Below are 24,930 nucleotides of genomic sequence, written 5' to 3' on the forward strand. Positions count from 1 at the left end.
GGGCATCTAAAGGAGCTTTCCCCATAACCCTCCCCTGGCCCACTGAGCCAGACCTGCGTTTTAAGAGGGTTTTCATGTTAGAAGAACTCTAGCCATTTCCTGGGAAGGATAAGTGGGCGTGGAGTTTGGTGGTGACAGATGAAGGCTTGATTAGGGTGGTTAATCTAACCACCTCATTAAAAACAAAACCCTGATCTTTTGATCCCAGTTTCCTTTAACCTGAAATGGAGACACTTCTGAAGGTAATAACATCTTCCTGAGGTTCTTTGCAGAATAGATTAGTAACTTAAATAGAAAGTTTCTGCTCTGCGATAGACACTCAATAAACAGAGCTCTAGTTTTTGTAGGTGAATTAGTCTCAAATGGTTTTCCATTACTGCTGGTTCCCTTTCAGCCAGGGAAAAAGGTGGAAGCAAAGTAAATGTTTAGCTAAAGATGGATCATAAAGAAAATGGCATGTCCACATGGTGAGGACTCTTGTGTCCATTAGAAGTGGCAGCTGGTGCCTGGGGGTGACAAAGCTGTGGGGGAGACCAGGAGGAAGCAGAGAAGGGTCTGGGGCTCCTCTGGGTGCACCTTGCGGCACCTCTGGCTCCAGGTGGGTAGAGAACGAGGTGCTGCCCCAAGAGATGGAACTGAGGCAGATTTGGGCTTGGAGGACATCAGAGTCCAGACGCAGGTAGCTGGGCAAGGGGGGTGTTTCTGCGAGGGATTGTGCCAGCAATGGCCACAGCTTTTCTCTGTCTTTGATGTTCTCCTGAGTATGGATTAGAGCAAAGGGCCCTGGATTTGGGCAGGTTCTGTCTGTTGCACTGTCAAGTGAGCAGCTGCGGAGGATACCCCGGGTTCCTCCCCTGCTGGGAGGGTCAGTCTGTGTTGTTTCCTTCTGGACTTTTGGCTTCGGTCCTTTACAACTGGAGCGACAATAGTCATCTGCTAAAAATAGTGGTGGTGACATTTTTCCTCCGTCAGTTCTGCTGGCGCTGGGGTGAGGTTTTTTCCTTTGATGTGAGATCACGGGCATATTTCTAGGAAATGAGTTCCTGGTACCGCAGAGCAGGCTTAGTTGACCTTGACCTTGCTTGAGACCTTGAACTGACCTTGGTGCACTGAGGGGCCCTTAGATTACAGGAGCTGTATCTCCTTGCTGACCATCATCATTGGGGTGGGGGTGTCAGACATTTGGGGACCCCGTCCCCCTGGAGTGCAGAGGGCACAGTGGAGCAGGGGAAGGAGCCTCAGGCATGTCCCTTCACCTGTATGTCCTATGTTCAAGGGTGGGCTGGCCAGGCACCCCGAGACCCCTCGGGCTCATCTGCCCAAGGGGTGATGGGTGGGCAGCTGCTCTCAGCAGGCAAGCATTGGCCCTAGGGGTCCTTCAGCTCAGACTCTTCATCACAGGAGAGCCGTCACCCAACCTGGGGACACAGGACATATCTTTTTGGTGGGCCTTTGGGAGACAGGAGATCCTTCATCAGGGAGGGTTCATAGACAGGGATGGATTGAGAGGTTCAGCCTCCAATGATGTGGAGTGAACATACTTCTTGGAAAAATTCAGTTAGTTAAAACACACAAGGGAGGCTCTGGTGAGTCGTTTTTAATAGAAATTATAGTTTTTTAACTTTTCTTGGGCATAAACAATTCTAAATCCTTTGGGCTTGTTTGCAGTGAGGCACAAGTGTATTGAGTTGATTAAAAGAACATGAGACCTACCTCATTTGTTAGAAGCAGTGACTGTAGTGACTCTGTGGACAATTAATTTTACTGGGTCCCAAAATATTTAAGATGCCATGAACTATCCATTTCCTAATTTTAATTCAGTAGGGACTTTCAAAAATAATCAAATGCTCTTATTATCCTTCTGTTTGGGTTGGGCGGGTTCCACATTTCTGCTTGAAAAGGGGTTGATTCTGAGTGTGAGTTCTAGTGTACCATGAAGGCTGTGGGTTTTTAAATCAGTAATACAGAAGTTGTCACTGTTGAGTAATGGCATTTTGGCAAAGGAATAGACATCACAATACCAGACTTTAAACCATGTGCTACAGAGCTATAGTAACAAAAATGGCATGATAATGGCACCAAAATAGACGTGTAGACCAAGGTGCAGAGTAGAGGACACAGAGACAAACCCACATAAATACGGTTATGTCATACTAGACAAGGGTGCCAAAAACATTCACTGGAGAAAGATAGCCTGTTCAACAAATGGTGCTGGCAAAACTGGAAATCCATATGTAGCAAAGTGAAATTAAACCTCTATCTGTCACCCTGCACAAAAATCAACTCAAAGTGGATCAAAGAATTAGGCACTACAACAGAGACCCTGTGGCTAATAGAAGAAAAACTAGGTCCAAATCTTTACCATGTTGGCCTAGGCTGACTTCCTCAACAAGACTCCTAAAGCGCAAGAAGTAAAATTAAGAATCAATAAATGGGATGGATTCAAATTAAAAAGCTTCTTCTCAGCAAAGGAAACAATTAATAATGTGAGGAGAGAACCTACAGATTGGGAGAAAATCTTTACCACATGCACCTCCGATAAAGCATTATTCTCTAGGTTATATAAAGAACTCAAAAAACTTAACACCAAAAAAGACCAAATAATCCAATCCATAAATGGGCTAAGGAACTGAACAGACACTTTACAGAAGAAGAAATACAATTGATCAACAAATTTATAAAAAAGTGTTCAATATCTCTAGCAATTAGAGAAATGCAAATCAAAACTACTCTAATATTTCATCTCCTGTCAAAATGGCAATCATCAAGAATACAGGCAACAATAAATGTTGGCAAGGATGTGGTGAAAAATGTACACGCACATTGCTGGTGGGATTGTAAATTGGTGCAACCATTATGGAAAGCAGTATGGAGATTCCTCAGAAAACGGGGAATGGAATCACCATTTGACCCAGAGGACTTAAAATCAGCATACTGTATTGATGCAGCCTCATCAATGTTCATAGCAGCTCAATTCACAATAGCTAGACTATGGAACCAACCTAGGTGTCCCTCAACAGATGAATGGATAAAGAAAATGTGGTATATATACTCAATGGAATATTACTCAGCTTTAAAGAAGAGTGAAATTATGGCATTTGCCAGAAAACCATTGGAGTTGGAGAATATCATGCTAAGCAGAATAAGCCCGTTTCGTAAAACCAAAGGCTGAATGTTTTCTCTAATATGCGGATGCTAATTCACAAAAAGGCTGGGGCACTAGGGAAGAATAGCATTACCTTAGATTAGGTAGATGGAAGTGATGGTAGGGTAGAGTAGGGGATGTGGGGATAGGAAAGATAGTAGAATGAAACAGACGTTATTACTGTATGTGTATATGTGACGGCGTGACCAATATGATTCTGCAACATGTACACTCAGAAAAACAAGAATATATCCCATCTATGTATATCAAAGTGCATAAATGCACTCTACTGTCATGTATAACTAATTAAAACAAATAAAAGGATTTTAAAAAACCACAATATCGTAGTAGGTGCTGCCCCGCTGTCGCCCACCGCGGACCGACTCCGGCCCCCGCGGGACCCTGGCCCCAGCTCGACATAGCTCTCTCTTCGACGCCCCACGAGCGGGGGGTCACCATGGTCCACTTCTTGCACCCGGGCCTGACACCCCGGAACCTCCTCCTACCCGACACCCAGAAAGATGCCCCAGGCTGCTGCGTGGTGCAGTTTTCGGCGGACACAACATCTTTGTTTGTATGTGATGCTGAGGATCGAACCCGAGCCGCACACATGCCAGGCGAGCGCGCTACCCCTGGAGCCACATCCCCAGCCCCCTTGCTAACTTGTTGAGGCTGGCTTTGAACTCCTGATCTTCCTGCCTCAGCCTCCCCAGCCACTGGGATTACAGGAGGAGGCATCACCCTATACATTGGCCAACATCTGCATGAATGTCCTGATTGCTAATCTGGAAGAATTGTGTTCTGAGAAACCTGATGGAACACTGTGCTTTCCAGAGCATTGGAGTTTCCCTCAGGAAATAGCTGATCGATTCCTTGGGATGATGGTTTGTCAAGGCAAGCTGACTGATAGAACAGCAAGTATTTTCCAAGGCAACCAAATGAACCTGAAGATGGTAAATATCCAGAAAGCTAAAATCTCTGCAGCTGCCTTCATAAAAGCCTTCTGCCATCATAAGCTTGTTGAAGTAGATGCCACTGCAGTGCACTCTGACCTTCCAATCCCAGATATCTTAAGTGGACTCTGCAGCAATAGCTGGATCCAGCAAAATCTCTGGTGTCTCCTATTAGACTCGACAAGCATTCCTCAAGATTCAAAACGGCTGTCCTTTGGTCAGCTCACTGGACTTCGTATTTTAAGTGTTTTCAACGTTTGCTTTCATACTGAAGATCTGGCTAATGTTTCTCAGTTACCAAACCTGGAAAACTTGGACATCTCCAATACTCTGGTCACGAACATCTCTGCACTCCTTAACTGTAAGGATCGACTCAAGTTTCTCACAATGCACTACCTGAAATGCCTGACCATGACCAAACCACAAATTCTTGGAGTCATCAGAGAACTTCAATATCTGCGTCACCTTGATATTTCCAACCACAGGCAACTCAAATCAGACTTAGCTTTTCATTTGTTACAGCAGGAGGATATCCTGCCAAATGTTGTGTCCCTGGATATTTCTGGCAGCAGTTTTATCACTGATGGAACTGTAGAGCGATTTATACAGCAGCGACCTGAAATGCAATTTGTTGGGCTCTTGGCTACAGATGCTGGTTATTCTGACTTCTTCACTACAAAGCAAGGCTTGAGGGTTGCTGGAGGAGCCAGTATGGGTCAGATTTCCGAAGCACTGAGCCGATATGGGAACAGGTCATGTTTTATGAAGGAAGCTCTTTATAGGCTCTTTACAGAGACATTTTCAATGCATGTACACATGCCTGCTGTTTTAAAGCTTGTGGCTGTAGGAATGAGGAATCATCCAATGGATTTACCAGTGCAATTCACAGCTAGTGCTTGTGCCCTCAACTTAACACGCCAGGGTCTGGCCCAGGGAATGCCTGTTCGCCTGTTGTCAGAGGTCACTTGTCTACTTTTCAAGGCTCTGAAAAATTTCCCCCATTACCAACAGTTACAGAAGAATTGTCTTCTTTCCTTAACCAATTCCAGGATTCTTGTGGATGTTCCATTTGACAGGTTTGATGCTGCCAAGTTTGTTATGAAATGGCTCTGTAGGCATGAGAACCCCAAAATGCAAACTATGGCAGTGAGCATCACCTCTATTCTAGCACTGCAGCTATCACCAGAGCAAATTGCACAACTCCAAGAAGAGCTCTTCATGGCAGTTAAGGAACTTATAGCGATAGTGAAACAAAAGACTACTGAAAAATTAGATAATGTCACCCTCTTGTTTGCTTTGAAAGCACTTTGGAATCTTACAGATGAATCTCCAGCTGCCTGCAAACATTTTATTGAAAACCAAGGATTGGCAATCTACGTTCAAGTTTTAGAGACTTTTTCAGAGTCTTCAGTACAAAGCAAAGTACTTGGTCTCTTGAACAACATAGCTGAAGTCAGAGAGTTTTCTTCCAAGCTGGTGACTGAAGATGTGATGAAGCATATCAGCAGTTTACTTCATAGCAAAGAAATAGAAGTGAGCTATTTTGCTGCAGGTATCATAGCCCACCTGACTTCTGACAAACAGCCCTGGCTCTTCCGCAACCTGCAGAGGAATGCTCTTCTCCAGGATTTGCATGCAACCATGAAGAATTGGCCAAGTCCAAGTTGTAAGATGTCAGCATTGGTAACATACAGATCTTTCAAGTCATTTTACTCACTCCTTGGCAACTTCTCTCAACCAGTGGTTCAGCTCTGGGGACTATGGGCCATGTGTCACGTCTGCAGTAAAAATCCTAGCAAATACTGCAAAATGTTAGTTGAAGAAGGAGGATTGCAGCTTTTGTATGATATCCAGGAGCACAGTCAGGCAAATCCTCAAGCACAGCAGATGGCAACTTCCATTCTAGAGGACTTCAGGATGCATTTCATGAATTTCATGAGTCTCCCTCTGAGTTGAAGACCCTTCTTAATCTGAGGGCTTCCAAGGTGCGCTCTGCTCCTCGAAACCAGGTCTTCCTTCCCTGTCAGTAACTGAATGTTGAAAGTGTTTGTTGGTGTTTGTGTATTAGGTGTCTCACTGACCTTTCTTGTTGATTTTCTGTAAATTATAAAAAAGTTAGATTTACATGCTAGTCATAATCCCTAATCAAGTTGGAATCATTTTATGGAAACCTCTTTAGCAGTAGTGTTGAAAAACCAGTTATTGTGGACTTCGTGGGGAGACTTGGGAGCTTGTGTTGGAATAGCTATGTTAGTTTTCTCTGACCCTCAACAGTTTTTCCACTTTGGGGAGTTTGTCAGTGAAACAGGACCTCTTTGCTGGGAAGAGGAAGGACAGACCTACAGGGAAATTTGGTATTTATGTTAAATTCCCTCATTTGTTATTCCTGGTATGTGAAGCTACCAGAAAAGAAGTATATGAAGATGGGAAATAATATGTTTTGAAATGTTTTTTTTTGGCCAGGCACAGTGGTGCACACCTGAATCCTAGCTACTTAGGAGGAGGAGGCAGGAGGGTCACAAGTTTAAGGCCAGCCTGGCCAACTTAGTGAGACCCTTTCTCATAATTTAAGAAAAAGTGCTGGGGATATAGCTCAGTGGTAAAGAACCTCTGGGTTCAATCCTCAGTCCTCAAGAGATGGGAGAAAATATCTAGAAAACAGAACCTGTTGGAAGGGGGAGAAAAGATTTTCTTTTTTTATCCCCCCCCCCCCACAGATATTAGAGTACTTTCCATTTGAGAGGTAGAGGGAAAAGAATATATATTTTATAGTTTTTTGGGGTTTTTTTTTTTTTTGGCCTTTTCTGATACATTTTTATGGGTGCTCTTACTCAGCATGGAGTCAAAGGGATCACTTTTCTGAAATCAAGCCTCAATTACAGCATAAACTCTATCAGAAGCTTTTGTTTGTTTTGTCTTCAAAGCTGCTCTGAGGAATAAAGTATGAATTCCTAAAAAAAAATAAATAAATAAATAAAAAACCACAATATCAAATGCTGAAGGAATAATAAAGTTTTGTGTTTTGAATATCTTTCCATCAAGTGGAATATGTAGTTTTAAAAATATTTGAATAGAATTACGTATGCATGACTTTGAAAGTCACTTATACTTACAGAATCCCAAGGTCTCTACCCAGAAAATCAAATAGACTCACATATAGATGTTCTTCAGCTCTGAAAACGTGGACTTTTAGTATCCTATGATTATTTCACATGAGTGTTTAAATTGATAAAATTCAGCAGTTCAAATTAAATAATCAGAGGATGCTTAAGGAAAAAAACCTATAAAAAGAAAGCTAATTAAAATTCTATAGTAGAGAATCCCCAAAATGCAAAACAGAAAGAAATCATTTGAAGCCAGGCATGGTAGGTCGCACCTGTAATTCTAGCTACTTGGGAGGCTCAGGCAGGAACACCACATGTTTGAGACCATCCTCATCAACTTAGCAAGATCCTGTCTCAAAATAAAATTATATAAAAGCTCGGGATGTGGCTCAGGGGTAGAGCACTACCTAACATGTACCAGCTTGGGGTTCTATTCCCAGGGCCCTCCCATGTACCCACACACAAAGTAATTTGCAAGAGAAAGTGGAAAAAAAGAAATCTTTAAAAATAAAAAAGAATGCAGTCGCACTGAGTTCACATACCATACAGTTCACTGGTTCAAGGTATGAAAATCGGTGGTTTCCAGTATACCCACGGATGATTGGCAGCCACTGCCACAGACAACCGTAGCAGCTTTTCATCCCTCCAGAATCTCAGACCCTTTTAGCTCTCACCTTAAATCCCTCCCATCCCTAAGCAACCACTAAGCTACTTTCTGTAGATTATGTACATTATTTATAGAAGGACTTTGACATTATTTATAGAAGGATTCTTATGAAAGAACTGGATCCTTGTAACTTAATGTCAACACGCCTTGACATTCTCAATAACATTCTCTCAGTGAGAACTGACTCCTGGGAACTGCCTGCCGCACCAAGGGCGACCTGTGTCGGCAAGTCCCCTGCTCCTAACTCTGTGGTGCCAGCGTAAGGAAGGGTGGAATCTCAGTATTTTTTGTTGTTGTTGTTGAGTCCAGGACCTCACCTGTGCCAGGCCAGGGCTCTACCACGGAGCTACAGCCTCAGGCTTTTTGAACATCATTTTGTTTTGAGACTGGGCCTTGCTTAGTGGCCCAGGTCAGCCTGGTCCTTGTGATCCTCCTGCCTCCAGTTCCTCCTTGTGCCACGTCCGTCTGCCCTCCTGCCGCTTCCTTCCTTTCCTCTTAGCCACCTGCTGTGTCTCTCCTGACATTAAGGAAAAGCCAAACAAAACCCAAACTCTCTTGCCAGGGGGTTGGGCCTGGCAGGCCCTTGAGGTGCCAGCTGGCCAAGGCCAAGGGCTGAGGGTGGTGGGTGGGGTGCCCTTGACCTGCCTGCAGCCTGGGCTCAGGGTGAGCCTGCCCTTGGGCACTTAGGGCTTCCCTGGCCGGTGGGTGTCACAAAGGCCCCTCTCTTGGCTGTCACCCTCACCCCCATGAATTCTCATTTCTTCCCACCCACCCCCAAAGCTCCTCCTGGCCTTGGTGGGGCTGCCTCTTCTCTCTCCCCCAGCGTTTTGGGCACTATCACAGGAATGGGGAATGAGACGCTCTCCTGGGGTTCAGACTCAGTCACCTCTCAGCCAGGTGTGTGTGCGTGCGTGTGAGTGTGTGTGTGTGTGTGTGTGTGTGTGAGAGAGAGAGAGAGAGAGAGAGAGAGAGAGAGAGGGAGAGGGAGAGCGAGCAAGAGCAGCCAGTGCCACGTGCACAGTGGTCTGACCACCCCCGGGAGCAGGCAGCCCCCACAGTCATGTGAGCCAATTTCTTAAAATAAACCTCTTTCTGTCCATGTCTCCTATTGGTCCTGTCTCTGGAGAGCTCTTGCTGGTCCTCCCTCAGCAATGTCCCCTGCTGGCAGTCTGGTGCTGCTGATGCCAGCTTGGCCCTGGGCCTTGTTCCCGAGAGCCACACTGGTACCTGGATGGTCTGCAGGATGCCTCCGGCTTCCCTTCCTCGAGCCTCTCCTGCTTTCTTGCTGCTGTTGCCTCCAGAGCCGGCTTCCTGGGTTTGCAGTCGGTAGCCTGAGCTTGTGAGGGCCCTGTTCTGAAATCTTGGTGCTTGGGAACCAGGGCCTGCATTTCCACCTTGCACCAGGGTGCAGATTACACAGTTGGTCCTGGCTGCCCCCCTATTTTGTTGCCCATCCTTCCTCATCTGCTGTATCCAAGCCCTGCAGGCTCCCCCAGGATGGTCTCTCACTTTTCATGGGGGTCTCACTTATATCGCTTCCCCCTGAGTCTCCATCGTCTGGTGTGTCCTGCTCCCACTTCTGGTTTTGTCCCCACGGGCAGCTCTTATTAAAGCCTTGTCTTCAAGACTGTTCCTTTAAGGCCCCCCAGACCGTGTTCTGTATGCGTCCCTTTGTGTCATACAAACGGGTGACCTGCTGTCCCCCAGTCATGCTGGGCCACCTGCTCCCAACCATGCAGAACATGCCTTCCCTCTGAGGCCATCTCGGGCCTCTTTTGCATGCATTTCCCGAGCCGTCACCACATGGCTTCTCGCTGACTGCTCTCAGCGAGGCCCCTCTGCTTTGTCTGTAGGATTAGTGATTTCTCTTGAAGTGAGGTCAGCCGCGTGACGGAAAACCCTCCACAGAACTCGTTGCTCATGGTTGGTGGTTTGTATCTGCTGCCAAATGGAACTTGGGTACTGTGTCCTGCTGCCAGTTACACACCCTTGATTTTGAAGTTGCCAGGTGCTCCTCCACTGGTGTTGGGGTCATGTCTCCGCAAACCCATCTTAGGGTGAAAATAGCATCAACTGAAAACACACTCTCGTCTACATCCCACGCAGGCAACGGAACTGGGGTCTCTCTTGGTGGAGTGGGCTGGCTGCCGATAAAAGCTAATAAAGAGAAAATGGAGGAAAAAAACCACAGTACCCGGGAAGTGATTTTGGAAAGTGGAGGCAGGGAGGCTCTGGGATCTTAGGGATGGAGCTTCCATACCGGAAAGAGAGAGAGAGATGGAGCCCGCCCTTGCTTTATTTATGTGGGGGGAACATTAAAGGTCTTCCATGGAATGTTCTTTGCCAAATAAGGCAGGAGAAGGGCGGCCCAGTTCCCAACAGGTTACACCCAACTCCGGAGCTATGAGAGCTGCCTCACTAGCACAGCAAAGACAGAGACCTCATGGCTTGGGTGGCCCCATATTCATGGGAAAGCTAGAATAGTTCCCAGGGAAAAAATCTAGGTCTCCAGGGCTCACGGGTGGCCTCCCACAACACACCAAATACACCTAGCCTGCCGGACATTAGGCTTCTCCTGTGACCTTGGGCTTTTTGGTAACGGAGGCCCACTCCCTCTGTCCAGCCTGAGAGGCAGGGTGGGGCCCACCACTTGTTGCTAGGCTGGGCACAGATCCAAATTAAAAATTCAGAGTTAGTTTCTACCGCATGTGTATTGCCTTCACATCACGTGGTCGCAGAATCGGAAGTCGAGCCACCGTTAAGTGGGATGTCCTCTGTACTTCTAAGCAGGACAAAGCTTCTCAGTGTCGGCACCTTGGGTCCCAAGGACTGTCCTGTGCATTGCAGGGTGCTGAGTAGCATCCTGACCTCTGTCCACTCAAGGCCAGTATCCACACGCTCCCTAGCTGTGTAACCAAAACTGTCCCCGGGGACACAGTTACTCCAAGCTGAAAATCACTGCAGATTAGGGAGGAGGAGACCGCTGGAGTTGTGAACCTGGGCACCATTAACCTGGAGAGGGTTGTGAGGTCATAGAAAGTTCCAGAGTTGGCACGCCTGGTGCCTCTCCTGCTTCTTTCTCACCGAGAGCTCTATCAGGTGCTTTTCATTTATTTATTCACTTATATGTTTATGATGTTGTAATTATGATGTTTTTTTAACACTTTTTTTTTGTGGTGGTGCTAGGGATTGAACCCAGGGCCTCACTCATGCTAGGCACGTGCCAACTGAGCTGCATCCCAAGTCCTTTCAATTTTAATTTCAGTCAGGGTCTTGCTAAGTTACCCAGACTGGCTTTGAGCTTCTGATCCATCCTTCTTCCTCAGCCTCTTGAGGAGCCGACATTACAGGCATGAGCTACTGCTCGTGGCTCCAGTTCCTCCGATTTCTTGATTGTTCCTCTACATTTATCCAGTGCCTGCGACGAGAGACATCGTGGGTGAGTGGAGGTGACCACCATGTGTGCTGTGAAAATTTAATTGACAATGAAGCTAATGAAGAGCCAGAGACAACCTACCTCATGCTCAGCAAGATTGCATGATATGTATTTAGCCAAGAAAACTGAATATTAGTTTTTCATTTAAATTTTTAATAACTAATAACAAATGAAGCAAATATTTATGCCTTGCATTTCTTCCTTTAAAAAGACATATTGCAGGGCTGGGGCTGGGGCTCAGTGGTAGAGTGCTTGCCTGACATGTGTGAGGCACTGGGTTCGATTCTCAGCACCACATATAAATGAATGAATAAAATAAAGGTCTATCAACAACTAAAAAAAATATTAAAAAAAGAAATGTTACATAGTACAGTTTGCCTTAAATATGCTTGATTGTGCCTTAGGTTGCCTTTTTGGAGTCTAATGTGTTCATTTACTTAGCAAGTATTTATTGAATGTATATACCTGTGCCAGGTGCTGTTCTAGGAGTAGAACCCTGAACTGAGAGGGAGATTGTTGCTCTGATGAGCTTATTTGCTGTTGGGGAAAGAGTGCGATGACTGAGACATGTGCAGTCCTTAGCAAGGGAGGCCTGGTAAGTGCTCAGGAGGAAGGATAAAGACGGACAGGCAGCGGATGGACGGCTCTTGCAGTCCCAGGTTGACGCTGAAATTTCCCTTCCTTGCTGAGGAAGGAAACTTTGAGTAAAGACTCAAAGGTAGAGAAAGTTGTGTTGCTTGGAAGTTTAGGCAAATATGTTCCAGGCAGATGGAGCTGGTGGGAAGCCTGGAATGTTCTAGAACAGCCAGGAGGCAGAGGGGCTGGGGCAGAGTAGGCTGGGAGGAGGAGAAAACCTGAGTAATTCACTGTAGACCTTAAGCTGTGGCTGTCAGGCCCACTTCCAGGTGGAGTGTCCACTTCCACTGGACTCAGGTTTCAGCGTGTGACCACGGGAGTGTGGAGGACCAGGCTGCCCTTGCTCCGTCCTGTGAAGGGAAGCACCCAGAACTGGGAAGCACTTCCTGGGTGCTGCACTTCCTCGTGAGCCCCCCCCCGCCTGTTGCCCAGAGGCCCACTTGGCCGTGGGGTGCACTCAGGTTGGGATTGCTGCTGGCTGGGCACCTCCCTGGAAGAAGGGGCCCCGGGCTGTGGAGTTGAGAGCTGTGGTCCTGGAGTCACATGGGTGGCCTCACAGTGTGGCCCCACCTTTTTATCAGTCCTCCGCCTGGCCCAGTTCTTTGCTGATGATTCCAGTGGACGGTGGTACAGTCCATGCGTCTTGAGAGTCCCCATCGTTTCTGCTCATTATGCGACAGTGTGGAATAATACAGCCCTGTGTGAAGGATGGAGGGAAGTCTTGGTGCCACAATTCCAGTTGGAAATCATTGTATCTGACGCAGTGTGGGAATATGGTGTGCGTCAGGTTCCTGTAAGAGTGTGTGTGTGTGTGTGTGTGTGTGTGAGACTTTCTTCCCTCAGCTTTCCGTAGTTTCTAAGACAACATTCAGACCAATAAATAATCCTTGTCTGCAGTCTTTTAGTGCTGAACAAGTTTTTCTGTGCTGCATCTTAATGCATGGTTTAGGAAATTGCTATCGGTCTCCTGTAGTCAGAGCCAGATTCAATGGGGAAAGATCTTTCCAGTGCAAATGGGGGCCTTTCCCAGTACATTTACATGCACCACATTTACATGTACCGGGACGTTACTCATTTGTTTCCTGCAGTTCAACTTATCAGCAGTGCAAATGGGGGCCTTTTCAGTGCATTTACATGTACCAGGACATCATGTTGCCTGGCTTTTAACTTAATAGTGGTATGTGCTTGGCTAAGAAGCCGGGAGAAACTTTTGCTTGCTGTGTTTCAAGGGGCAATGGATTTGGGGCTCTGTGAATCTTTCACTGCAGGAGAATGTTTCTGCTGTGTGTGTGTGTGTGTGGGGGGGGTGCTAGGGTTGAACCCAGGACCTTGCACATGCTAGACAAGTGCTGTACCACTGAGCTATGTCCCCAGCCCTTTATTATTCTATTTTGAGACAGGGTTTTGTTGAATTACCCAGACTGGCCTTGAACTTGGAATCGTCCTACCTCAGCCTCAGCCTCAGCCTCCCAGGTAGCTGGGATCACAGGTGTGCACCCGCTCTGATCCCCTGGCCTAAGTGAAGTTGCCTCATTTTCCCTGTGAGTGATCTACCCATACTATGAGCATCTCTGACATCACATACTAATGTTTGTTAGGTATTTTATTCTGCTTCTAATAGAAATACTTATTGGGAAAAAGAGAAATACTAAACAAAGAAGAAATAAAAAACAAGTGACCAAGGTGACCAGTGCTTGGACATAATGATAGTTAACATTTGGGTTTCTTTTCTGACCTGTGCTATGGAATGTGCAGGATCTATCAGTCTGTAAAGTTATCCATAAAGACAATCAGATCCTCCTTTTTTTCCACACTCTGAGCTCATTTCTATGTTAGAAATGCATCAGAATTTTGAACTCCATTTTCTATATACATCGTAGATTATTGGCTAATCTGGGGGCATTTTGGTTGTTTCTAGCCTCCTGCTATGTAGCTCATGCTCTGATGCATGAATGTCTTAGTGCAACCCCTGCTGGCTCTCGGGCCTTCCTTTTTAGATCACTCCCTAGAAAGCCTATTATTTGGTATCACAGTATGAGCCTTTAAAAAGCCACCTTGCTCTTTAGGAAGACCACACCAATTTGCCTTTCCACCAGTGGGGTGTGAAATTGCTCACTTTGCTATATTCTTATCATACCAAACACTAATTATTACAAGTATTGAAATGGCCTTTTGGCCTTTGAAACATTAAAAGTCATGTATGCTTACTGTAAAATATTCAGATGACATAGAAAGGTAAAATACCAAAGATGATAAAGAGTCACTGCCAGTTTATTATCTAGTCATAATTGCATGTTTTAGGTATTACTTTAGAGATATTTAATATAATATGATACATGTAATTTTCTTTTTTTTTCATAGCCACATATTGAGGGCATCTTTCTATGTCAGCTAATAGTACAATGAATTATTTTTCTGGATATTTTAATTTATTTAATCCATGACTTCCTGTGGACATCAGTTATTCCTAGTGTATGATTTAGGAACAGAACAGTGATTCACATGTATTCTTGCACACTAATCTATTTATTTTCTTGGGAAATTATTGGAGCTTGAGTTTGGATCAGTATTTTGAAGTTATCTGCTTGCCCTTGAGGCAGGATTAGGCTTTTATCCGCCATGCCATGCATGGTCATGCACTCGGTTTGGCCAGTTTAGCAAGAAGCAAGTTGTATAGTTTTTGGGCAAATGTTTGAAGACCCAGTGCTTGATCCACTGTGCCCTCCTTTCCCTCTTCTAGGTAGTGTCTCCTCCAACAGCCTGTATCCTGGAAAGGAAAGCAATGGGGAAAGAGCTGACCTGCAGTGACATGTGGTATGAACAAGAAGCAGACATTGGTCATTAGCCTTTGGGATTTGGGGATTGCTTGTTATTGCTGCATAACCAAGCCTATACTGACCAACATAGTACATATGAACAAATTGCCCTGTAGGAAAAGAGGGCTTGATTGTTGTCATGATAATACTGCTGTGGCATCCATCTTCTGCCCTTAACCAAAGCATTTCGAGGCAGTCTTTGCCCTGAGCTGCTTGCAACATTACTTCTGTTTTAAGCCTGGAACCCAGTAATATCATCCCCGAGTTTCCTGCTTGGCCTCAGGTGCTCGTCAAGTTGCCCACTCCTGTCCTGTCAGGGGAAACCACTAGGCAGTGCCCCAGACCTCAGTGTTGGCTCTGGCCCCTGGTTCCTGCCCTTCTCTCTTGCTGCCGCCTGATGGTTCATTGCACTTGTTCTGGAAGACTCCTCCAGTCCCTCTGGCCTGGTCAGGGGAGCTGCCCTCTCCTCTTGGACTCGGTGGGTAATAAACTCCATCTTGTCATTGTTCCCATCTTGGCGTGCCTCCCTGTGCCTCCCTGCCCTTATCACACCTAGCCTAGAGACCTCACCTGACAGATCCCAGCCCAGCTTACTAGTGGGGTCATACCCATAGACTTGCCAACACTGGTGACTCCAACTTCTTTTCATCTTTTTTCCATTCAAGGTCACAAAATGATACTTTACTGTAAGCTGTGTGTCTTTGATTTTTGGAGTTGAAACATGTTCAATAGAATTTGTTTTCTAGCATTTCATACTTTTTCTCTTTTTGAATTACTTCTTTATATCTTTTGCCTGTTTTTTGAGGTCTAAGGATTATATTTTTGTCTGTCTTTTTGAGGGCTAAGGATTTTTTTTCAAACATATGCTAAAGATGTTAATTCTTTGCCTATCATATGTATCACATTCTTTTTTTAGTTTGTAATTTAAAAAATCTTGTTTGGGGTTCGTAGAATCTCTTGCATTTGTGGTCTAATATCTTTGTCCATTTTGGACAATTCTCTCTATTGTCTTATCATACTATTTGACTCCTTTCTCTTTTTCTTCTTGCTCTGTGACATCAAATTCACGCATTTCGGACTCTATCCACCATGTTACAGGTATATCTCACTTTTTTCTTTCTTATCCTCTCTGTTCTTAGTTGCTCTTTAGCTTAATCTGTTGTTGCTTTTTAAATTCTTTTTGGATCTATTTTTAATTGATACATACAAACATAAAAATTGTACATATTAATGGGGTACTATGTAACGCTTCAGTAAATGTGTACATGAGCAATGTTTAAGTCAGTATAAGCATATCTGCCTCAAGAATATGTCAGTTTTTTTTCTTGCCTTCTTCTCTTTCTTCTTCAGAACTGGGAATGGAACTCAGGGTGCTCCACCTTTGAACTGCAACACCAGCTCCTATGCATTTTTAAAAAAGTATCAAGACAGGGTCTTGCTGAGTTGCTGAGGCTGGCCTCAAACTTGGAATCCTCCTGCCTCTGTCTCTCATGTAGCTGGGATTACAGCATGCAGCCATGTCCAGCTCTACCATTTCTTTATGAAGAAAACTTATAGGAGCCTTTCTTTTTGCTTTTTGAAATACACAGTGTATTATTTTATCTGTGGTCATCCTGCTATACAATAGCACACCAAAATTTTTGTTCAACTGTAACTTAATCCCCAATGAACAACCTTTCCCTATCCCTTCTCTCCCCCCCGATTTTTAAATTCTTTTTTATCCTTAGTGCTGGGAATCGCCCAGCACCTTAGCATACTAGGCAAACGGTTTACCACTGAGCTACACCTCAAGCCCATATATTCTTAATTTGTTATATATATATTTTACTTATTTTTTTTAGTTGATTCATCTTTACTCTGTTTATTCTTCTAGTTCTCTGGTGAAATTCATTTGTCATCTTTTTAAAAGAACATATTAAGTATTTATTTATTTATTTATGTTTGTGATACTGGGGTTTGAATCCAAGGTTGTTGTGCCATTGAGCTACATCCCCAGCCCTTTTAATTTATTTTGAAAGAGGATCTCACTAAGTTGCCCAGGCTGGCCTCAATTTTGGGATCTTCCCGCCTTCTCCCGAGTCACTGGGATTACGGGTATGTGCCACTGTGCCTGGCTAGGTACTTACTAGGTACTTACGTCAAACTTGGATAATTCCAGTGTATGGATGTCCTTGGAGATGTTTTCTTTTGTCTGTTTTTCTCTTGGTCCGGTCTCCCAATATGTCCAGTAATTTTTTTGGAGTGCTAGACATTGTGCATAAAAATTGCAGTACTCTGGATGGTGTTGTCTTCCTCCAGAGAGATTTTAGTTTTGCTTCTGGCAGACAGAGCCAGGCAGGTGATTGTGGACTAGGTCGTAGTCTTTGCAGGGTCAGCTGCTCTTTGTGGCTTGCCTGACTTGAAGCGGGGATTTCCTATGGCATCATGGCGGCTTCCCAGGCCTGTTATCCTGGGCAGCTGTGAACTCCCTGATCTTCAGACTGTCTCTCTGGAGGCTCAGCCAGCTCTGATGCTTCCCTGCTGCTCTCTGTGTGGTTTCTGAGCCTCACAGCCCTGCGAATTCACAAATGCCACCTGGGGCTAGTGACCAGAATGGCAGCCCATCTTCAGGCTGTGCCCTTCTTCCTGGGCAGGGGCCTGTGGGACCTGGTTGTGTTGGAAATGCGATGCCTCTGAGTGGATATTTAACAAATGGAGTCAGTGCTGTTACTTGATCTCAGCGGCAGAGGGTCTGATTGAAGCTAGCGTCTTAGGGCTGAAAGAGAAGGTCCCTGGTCTGTTTTCCAGTGTTTTGCTGAGAAGGTTTGAATTTTCGTAGAGTCAGATTTATCTATCTTACTCTTTGTGGTCTCTGGCTGCGCTATCATGCTTCAGTTGCTTTTTCTAAGCCAAGTTTATAGAAGTCGTCATCTACATTTTCCTCCAGTGCTGTTGTGTATTCAGTGATTCATTTTGGCATAAGAGATGAGGTGGAGATCCATATGGCCGGGTGTTCGTCCAGCACTGTCGACTGAGTGATCAGTTTTCTGTGAAGTTCTGAAGTGTGATCCTTACTGTTTAGTATCTGGTTTCTTGTTAATAGTGTGATTTACATGACTTTGCTTATTAGTGAGGTTCTACATAGTTCACATATATTTATTAGCTCTTAACTAATTTGGGGGTTTTCTATTTTTTACTCATTTGAAAAACTGTATTCTTGGTGTTTTCATGTTAATATTTAATATATTTTTGTTGATATTTATATAAACTTGTAGATGTTATTAATTTTGATTGCTGTTTTTTGGATTGCCTTTTAGTTTGGCTTGTGACTTTTTTTTTCACAGTATTAGGGATTGAATTAAGCACCTCATGTGGGCTAAGCAAGTGTCCCAGCCTTTTTGACTTTTTATTTTGGGACAGGGTCTAGCTAAGTTTTTCAGGGTGTCCTCAGTCTTGGGGTCCTCTTGCCTTGGCTGCCCGAGTAGCTGGGATTACAGGTGTGCCTACCATGTGTGGTTTTGCTCATGATTTTTTTTTTTCCTACCAGGGATTGAACCCAGAGGTGCTTAACCACTGAGCCACATCCCCAGCCCTTTTTATTTTTTATTTTGAAACAGAGTCTCGCAAAGTTACTTAGGGCCTTGCTAAGTTGCTGAGGCTGGTTTTGAACTTGGAATCTTCCTGCCTCAGCCTCCCAAATGGCTGGAATTACAGGCATGTGCCACTGCACCCAGCTGCTTATGATTTTTTGATATAAGTGAATATTGTGTTTTTATGCAGTTAAATACATTTGTGTATTTATTGTCGTTTCATTCATTGTTTTTATGCTTTTGAGATCCTTCCTCATCTCGTGATCAGCAGACTGCCTTAGGATATCGATATGTGCTAACATTAATTTTTACCTTTCACGTTTTAGTCCTTTTGAGTTATATTTTGATTCGTGGTATGTATCATGCTCAATCATTCACCTTTCCAGCAGTGTTGGTGAAATTCTTCATCTGCTGGCCAGGTTATTCCTAGAACACATATGTGCCTTTAAAGGAAGGGTCTTGTTCTGGACCCCCTGCTCTGTTTTCCCCCATGTGTTTGTGTTTTTATTCTTTTTAGTATTCTACTTTTTCTCTTCCTCATTTTTGTTAAGATGGTACGTGCATGTGATAGAACAGAGAATCCGCAGGGGCTGGGAGTGAAAGCGGCCGTTACTCTCCCTGACCTCCGCCCACCTGTGTGCTGTTTAGGGCCATCGCTTGTGACCACTTCTCCTTTCCCTGTCTGTGGTCCCTCCTTGCCGGTATGCAGCCTGCTCTAGTGACCTGACTTGGTTTATCCCTTCAGGACAATACTTAGGGTTCCTTGCTGGGACAGATGGAGTTTTTTGCTACTACCTTACTTTTCCCTGGATCCAGTCAGACCCACCCACCCATAATTTTGCCTGCGTTTGTTCTAGTTCCTTGCATAATAGATTTTATTTCAACCTCAACTCCTTTCCCATCAATTGTATCCAGCATTTTTTGACTGGTAAGGACGTTCCTAACCTGTTCCCCTTCTCCTCTCCACGTCCACCTCTCCTTGTCTTTACTCCTTTTCCAATGATGAGCTTAACGACATTTCCTTAACCGGGTCATTGTGTTCATTATCTCAGTTTTAGAATTTGATCTTACAGGGGGAAGGTTGATCTTACAGGTTGATCTTACAGGTTGTTTATGTGGTTTGAGCTCTCTATTGTTATTTTTTATGTAAATGGAATTGTTTGGTAGGTTGTACGTCAAGTCTGGTTTCTTCACTGAGCACAATACTTGTGAAATCCCATCCCTGTCATTTCAGCAAGTAGCTCATTGCTTTTTATTGCTTAACAAAATCCATTGTGTGGAGATATCTCACCTTGTTTATTTGTTTATTGATTGATTGGTTGGTTTGCTGCTGGGGATCTGGGATTGAACCCAGGTTTTACCACTGAGCTGCATTCCCAGCCCTTTCTGTTTTTTATTTTGACCAAGTTGCTAAGGGCCTGGCTAAGTTGCAAAAGCTGACCCTGAACTTGCCATCCTCCTGCCTTAGTCTCCCCAGTTGCTGGGATTACAGGCATTCACTACTGCACCTGGCTCTATCCATCTTTTAACGGACATTTTGTTGTGTCCAGTTTGAGGCCTTTATGAATAAAGCTGAAATTAACATTCAAGTTCAAAAAACAAACAACTCTTTTGTTGGTTGAAGAGTCAGCTGGTGGTCTAGGATTGCCTCTCCTTTTCTGAGCAATAATGCATTTTAAATTGCTATAGCATACATTTTACTTGTGTTTTTTCTTTCTTTCTTTCCTTTTCTTTTTTCTTTTTGGTAAAGCTGCAGCTGTTAATTCATGTGCCTCTTTAAGGAAAAGAAAACAGAATTGGTCTGACTTTCATAGCCCCACTTTTGCAATTTGGATACAGCATAGGCTTTACTTCACTTAGGACATTGGTTCAGGTATTAGAAAATTTACAGATGGATCTTGGGAGCATCTGATCAGCTGACAGGCCTTCTGATTTCAGAACGATGGAGGGGCAGGTGTAACTTCAAATAATAGAGCTGAAGCCAGGGTGAGTCAGAGGCAGCAATGGCTTTTGACAGCCAACTGTCAGTAACATAGGCATAATGAGTCCCGTGGTGCCATTGGCTTGGGAGGGAGTGATCCTAGTGAATGTAAGCTCGCTTGAGGAGGGGTTTGGGAATTGGGGGTTGAGACATGGGCCAGAAGTCAGTGGGCCCTGCTTGGAGCATGTTTCAGAGAACTGTGAGCAGGTGAACTCTGGCTTCTCGCTGGCACTGACGAGGGATCTCTTTGACGATGTTGGTTGCTGGGTGGTTTGTTTCTTTTGCATTTGCATTTAGTCATTTGAAGGAACAGCATGTATGTTATTGGGCTTGATTTACAAATATGTGTTCCATTCATATCCCTTGCCAGCCATGATTTCCCTCACAGTAAAAGTCGAGGTTCCTGGTGACTGGATGAGTGCAAACTAAGCAAATTGCTAGGTACTTTGAATACTTGAGTGCACAGCACAGTCAGATTTTATGTTTGCAAATGTGCAAAGCGAATACCTGCTCTCAAAGCAGCTGCCACTGACAGGATGCCGCCGAGGCCAGGAACAGAGTTGGTCCTGAAAGGGCCTTTCCGAGCATGGTGCCAGGTACGCTGAAATAGTTAACTCTTGAACTGACAAAGGGATGCTGGTGTTTCTGCTGAAGACATTAGTTCTGCACTGGATCAGCTGACATGCTTCTGAGTTCAGAACGATGGAGGGGCACGTGTAACTGGCCCCTCCATGGTACTTGATAGGGATCAAGTACCATTCCATCACTTCATGAATAAAAAGGGAAATTGAACATCGAAAAAGGAGGAAGAGCAGCTTCTGAGGGAAAAAAGACTGTTCTGGAAGTTGAACACATGGAGCTGTATGAAGGACTCACCTCTCGGTCCATTGTGCTGTGTTCTCATTTGGACTTTCTTGGGAATGACACGGGACCCTGGATGGGGCTGTAGCCCAGCAGTGCCCTGTACTTGCCAGTGCAGATGCCCATGTCGACAGCTGTGCTGAGGTTTCCAGTCCGGGGTCAGGAGGAGAGCCCTGGCAGCCCTGTCCCTAGCAGTCCTAGCAGGGACCTACTAACCAGACCAGGCCACAGGAGGCCAGGACCTCCCACCAGCTGGGTTCTTGCATGGAAGATGGCACAGGGCCTCTTGCTTCTTCTCTGAAGGTCCCACCTGTCTGTCTAAAGGTGGGGCAGGTGCCTCAGCAGACGGGGGTCGCCAGCCTTAGCTGAGCACTGAGAGCACCGGGGAGCAGGAGGCCTGGCATGGCGAGAGGGAGACCTGCAGCTCTCTGCTCCTCGCAGGGAAGAGATGGTCTGCTCTGGTGGGCAGGTGCAGGGGACTTTAGTGAGGATCTCTTTGCAGAGGTGTGGGCAGGGCATCAGGAGGCCATGAGGGCCATCGTAGGCTTGAGGTGAGTCACTGCAAGGACCAGAAGACCCCCGTGTCCCAGGAGACCAGGAGAGTGGCATTTGGCCTAGAACAGAGCCAGGAAGGACAAGCTGTGGCCAACGTGGAGGAGTGCAGCTGGCCAGCAAGATGGCTTCCCTTCCTCTAGTCCCTGCCTCTGATCTGCCTGGGTCCCCAGGGACCAGCTAGAACCATGCAGATGGACCTCCTAGCACCCATCAGTCACCTGGGTGTGTGTGGGGGTTGCAATCCCAGGTGCCTGGCACCGGGCCCAGTGAGGACTCTTGTGCAGTCCTGTTCATGGTGTCTTCTGCTGAGGGGGCCCCCTTTCTGCTGCAGGCATGTTCAGGGGTCACTGACCGTCCCTCAGCTCTTCCTCCAGAACCGGTTCCCACGTTCTTTGCGTCTCAGTTTCCCAGAGAGAGCTGGTGCGGCTCTTCCCGGCCCTGAGCCCAGCAGGCGCCGTTATCTTTGCAAGGACCCTCAGCATCATCCTGCCCCAGAGTGTGGGGCCCTGGCTTGTGGCATCTAGAGTTTTCACCCCAGACACCCAGTACCTGCCCTCCTGTGTGGGTTTCCCAGCCTGGACATCAGCGTTCGTGAAGATCAATCCGTGCCATTGGCCAGGATTGTGTGCACGCCAGGCCACGGAGATGGGGCTGCACTGGAAAAGCACTGGAGAAGGTAACAGAGGAGCATTGGGAGGGACGAGCCCCTGGCCTGCTGGGGACAAGCTAAAGCCTTGCTAATATTTGGTTGCATTTTAGGACCTTAACTTCCCGTGGACTGTAGCTCACCCCGGTTCACCATGGCTCCTCCTGGACCCGGCCTCCCATTCACCTTGTGCTCTAGCTGCGCTCCCCCAACCCTGCTCCCCTCCAGACCCCTGATTCCATCCCCTGCCCCCTCCCCCAGGCACCTGGCTCAGACCCGACCCTGACTCAACCCCAGCCCCTCATCCCCCTTTGAGATTCCCCCTCCCCAGCTCACAGCTCAACACCCCTGACCCTGGACCCTATTCCAGGTGGCCCTGCCTGTGCCCCCGTTCACAACTCTCCCCTGCCTCCTCCCACCGAGGACAGCTCCTCTCTGCGACAGAGTGCTGTGTCCATCGGGCTGGTTTGGGGGCTGTCTCTGGACCTAACTGTGGTGTCACATCATGTGCTTGGGGTGATGACGGGTCAGAGTCGGATCCAGTCAACGTCTCCGTAGTGAGCCAAGCTGGCGAGACCAGACGTCCAGGGGCCCCCTGGGGTGGTCGCGAGGACCGGGTGAGGCTGTCTTCTGGCTGACCAGGGGCCGCCATTCCCTTCCTTGTCGTGGGCATGTTCCCTACTCAGTGCCGTTCCTCATTTCCTGTTAGGGAGAGTGAGAGGGGATGGCTTGTGACACATGGGGATCTTGGAACACGCGTCCTTCCCATGGTCCCTTTGCCTGCTCTTCCTCTGTGCAGCTGTGCTCATCCCCATAGGATCCGGAAGACCTTCAGGGCCACCGAGGGTTGGGGGCTTAAGACTGAAGTCTCGAGGGGACTCAGGTGTCACCCATGAGGTGGGTAAGACAGGGACCTGGAGGAAGGGTTCCTGGGAGAACAGGACAGGGTTCCCTTACGGGAGAGGGGTTCTCTGACAGTGTGTGGCCTGGAGCCCAGAGCTGCCGGGCCTGGGGGCCTGGTGGGGTTGGGCTTGAGGGACCCACAGGGAGGATTGGAACAGGCAGGACCTGACCACAGATGGGTGGGGACAGGGAGGTGGCTGGCTGCAAGGTCCGGGGGCAGAACTGGGGTTTTCTTGGTGGTGGAGGATGGGAAGGGCTGTGGGTGGTGGTGAAGGAGTTGTTCTGGATGGAAGGCTGTGTCAGGGAGGGAGGGCGTGGCCTGGAGGTTCCCGGCCCGCAGAAGCTCTGCCTGCACTTCCATGAGCTTCTGGGCTGAGCAGCCTGGCCTGGAGCATCTGCTGATGGCAGGTGTCCCGGCCTGAGCTTGCCTGGGAAGGGGACCGGACGGGCTGTGGGGAGTCTCCTCACCATCACCAGGTGGATCCGTGTGTTCTCTGTGGCTGGGCACTGGACACAGGTACAGGGTCTGGTGGCTGGTGGGACCCGTTGAGACTCCTGGCCACGGGCCTGTAGGGGGCCCAGCCAACTGAGAAGATCCCGTCTTGCCTGTGCCTGGGGGCGAGGGAGAGTCTATTGTTCTTGGCATGAGTGGAACAGATTGTTCCAGGCTAGGAAAAAATCAAACCAAACAACAAAACGACTTAATTACGTGCCAGCACCCTTGGAAATTAGTTATTCTTTCTAATATGAACCTCTAATGCAAGTTGGATATATCTCACATGCGTGTGGGATTTTTTAAAAATTGGTTTTGAATTTATGGACCTTAGGCCTGGGTTTTCTGGCTCTTTCTGTTTTTCATGGGGCCCAGGTCAGAAGCCAGCCCCCTACTTTCCCCACGCCCGTCAGAAGTCTAATCCCCCTGCGTCAGACACTTCTGAGCCTGTCCTGGGGCACCGGGAGATGCCACCTCACTCACTGTGTCATTTTATGCAGGTGACTCCTGGTGGGCCTCCTACTTCTGTCCCTACCTGTCCCAGTGCTGGCAGTGCCTCGTCACCTTCAAGCCCTGCTTTAAGTTTGTGGCACTTGATGGAGGAATAATTCATACTGGTGACGTGCACACCTTCTGAATGGCCAGCCGGTGGTTTTCAACAGATACGGCCAGGCATCGCTTAGCAACAGGAATGTGTTCGAGAAATGAGTTGTCAGGTGACTTTGTGGTGGGGACATCATGCAGTGGTGCGGGCCCATCACTAGGTGGCCTCTTGTACTGTCAAGCGACACAGTGCCCTGTGCAGGGGTGCATACTTATAATCCCTGCTACTCTGGAGGCTGAGGCCGGAGGATTGGGAGTTTGAGGCCAGCCTTGGCAACTTAGCCAGATCCTGTCTCAAAGTAAAACAAAAAGGGCTGGGGAGGCAGCTCATGGCCGAGTGCTTGCTCTGGTTCAATCCTGGGTATGGCCAAAAAAAAAGTAATAAACTGGAGGCACAAGTCTGATGCCAGCCCAGCGTAGGTAGGAGTCCACTCTGAAATAATGGTAAAAACTCCAGTAAACAGTAAGTATATCCCGCTTTAATATGGTCACTGGTTGTCCTCAAATGTCATGTACTACACATGACAGGATGCGCTACACTTTGTATGACTTGGTGCAGTAA

General features: G+C 46.6%; 2 protein-coding genes across 11 annotated transcripts in view; both read left to right on the top strand.

Moving 5' to 3' along the window:
- The window catches only part of Ankrd33b (ankyrin repeat domain 33B), a 139,646-nt gene that overhangs the window by 10,738 nt on the left and 103,978 nt on the right, over positions 1–24,930 (top strand). For 2 of the 10 annotated variants that reach the window (XM_077800014.1, XM_077800013.1), the window contains exon 2: positions 14,682–14,755. The exons of 7 other annotated variants lie outside the window; for them this stretch is intronic. In XM_077800014.1, coding sequence (XP_077656140.1) covers positions 14,682–14,755 — 74 coding nt within the window. Of the gene's footprint in view, positions 1–11,195; positions 11,309–14,681; positions 14,756–24,930 lie in introns of those variants that run through there. One more of the 10 variants, XR_013343746.1, reaches the window with a different exon arrangement.
- Positions 3,603–7,034, top strand: LOC144253330 (protein zyg-11 homolog A-like). Its single transcript, XM_077795420.1, has 2 exons — positions 3,603–3,686; positions 3,859–7,034. The coding sequence occupies exons 1-2, from the start codon at positions 3,603–3,605 to the stop codon at positions 6,052–6,054; spliced, it is 2,280 nt and encodes a 759-aa protein (XP_077651546.1). The 3' UTR covers positions 6,055–7,034.

The sequence above is a fragment of the Urocitellus parryii genome, chromosome 1 (genome assembly GCF_045843805.1).
Source record: "Urocitellus parryii isolate mUroPar1 chromosome 1, mUroPar1.hap1, whole genome shotgun sequence".
NCBI lineage: Eukaryota > Metazoa > Chordata > Mammalia > Rodentia > Sciuridae > Urocitellus > Urocitellus parryii.

What these genes read in the sequence shown, in the direction of transcription:
- LOC144253330 (XM_077795420.1), top strand. Translation starts at nt 3,603, where the DNA reads ATGGTCCACTTCTTGCACCCGGGCCTGACACCCCGGAACCTCCTCCTA. An exon ending in ATGCCCCAGGCTGCTGCGTG is followed by an intron (nt 3,687 to 3,858) that starts GTGCAGTTTTCG and finishes CAGCCTCCCCAG; the next exon opens with CCACTGGGATTACAGGAGGA.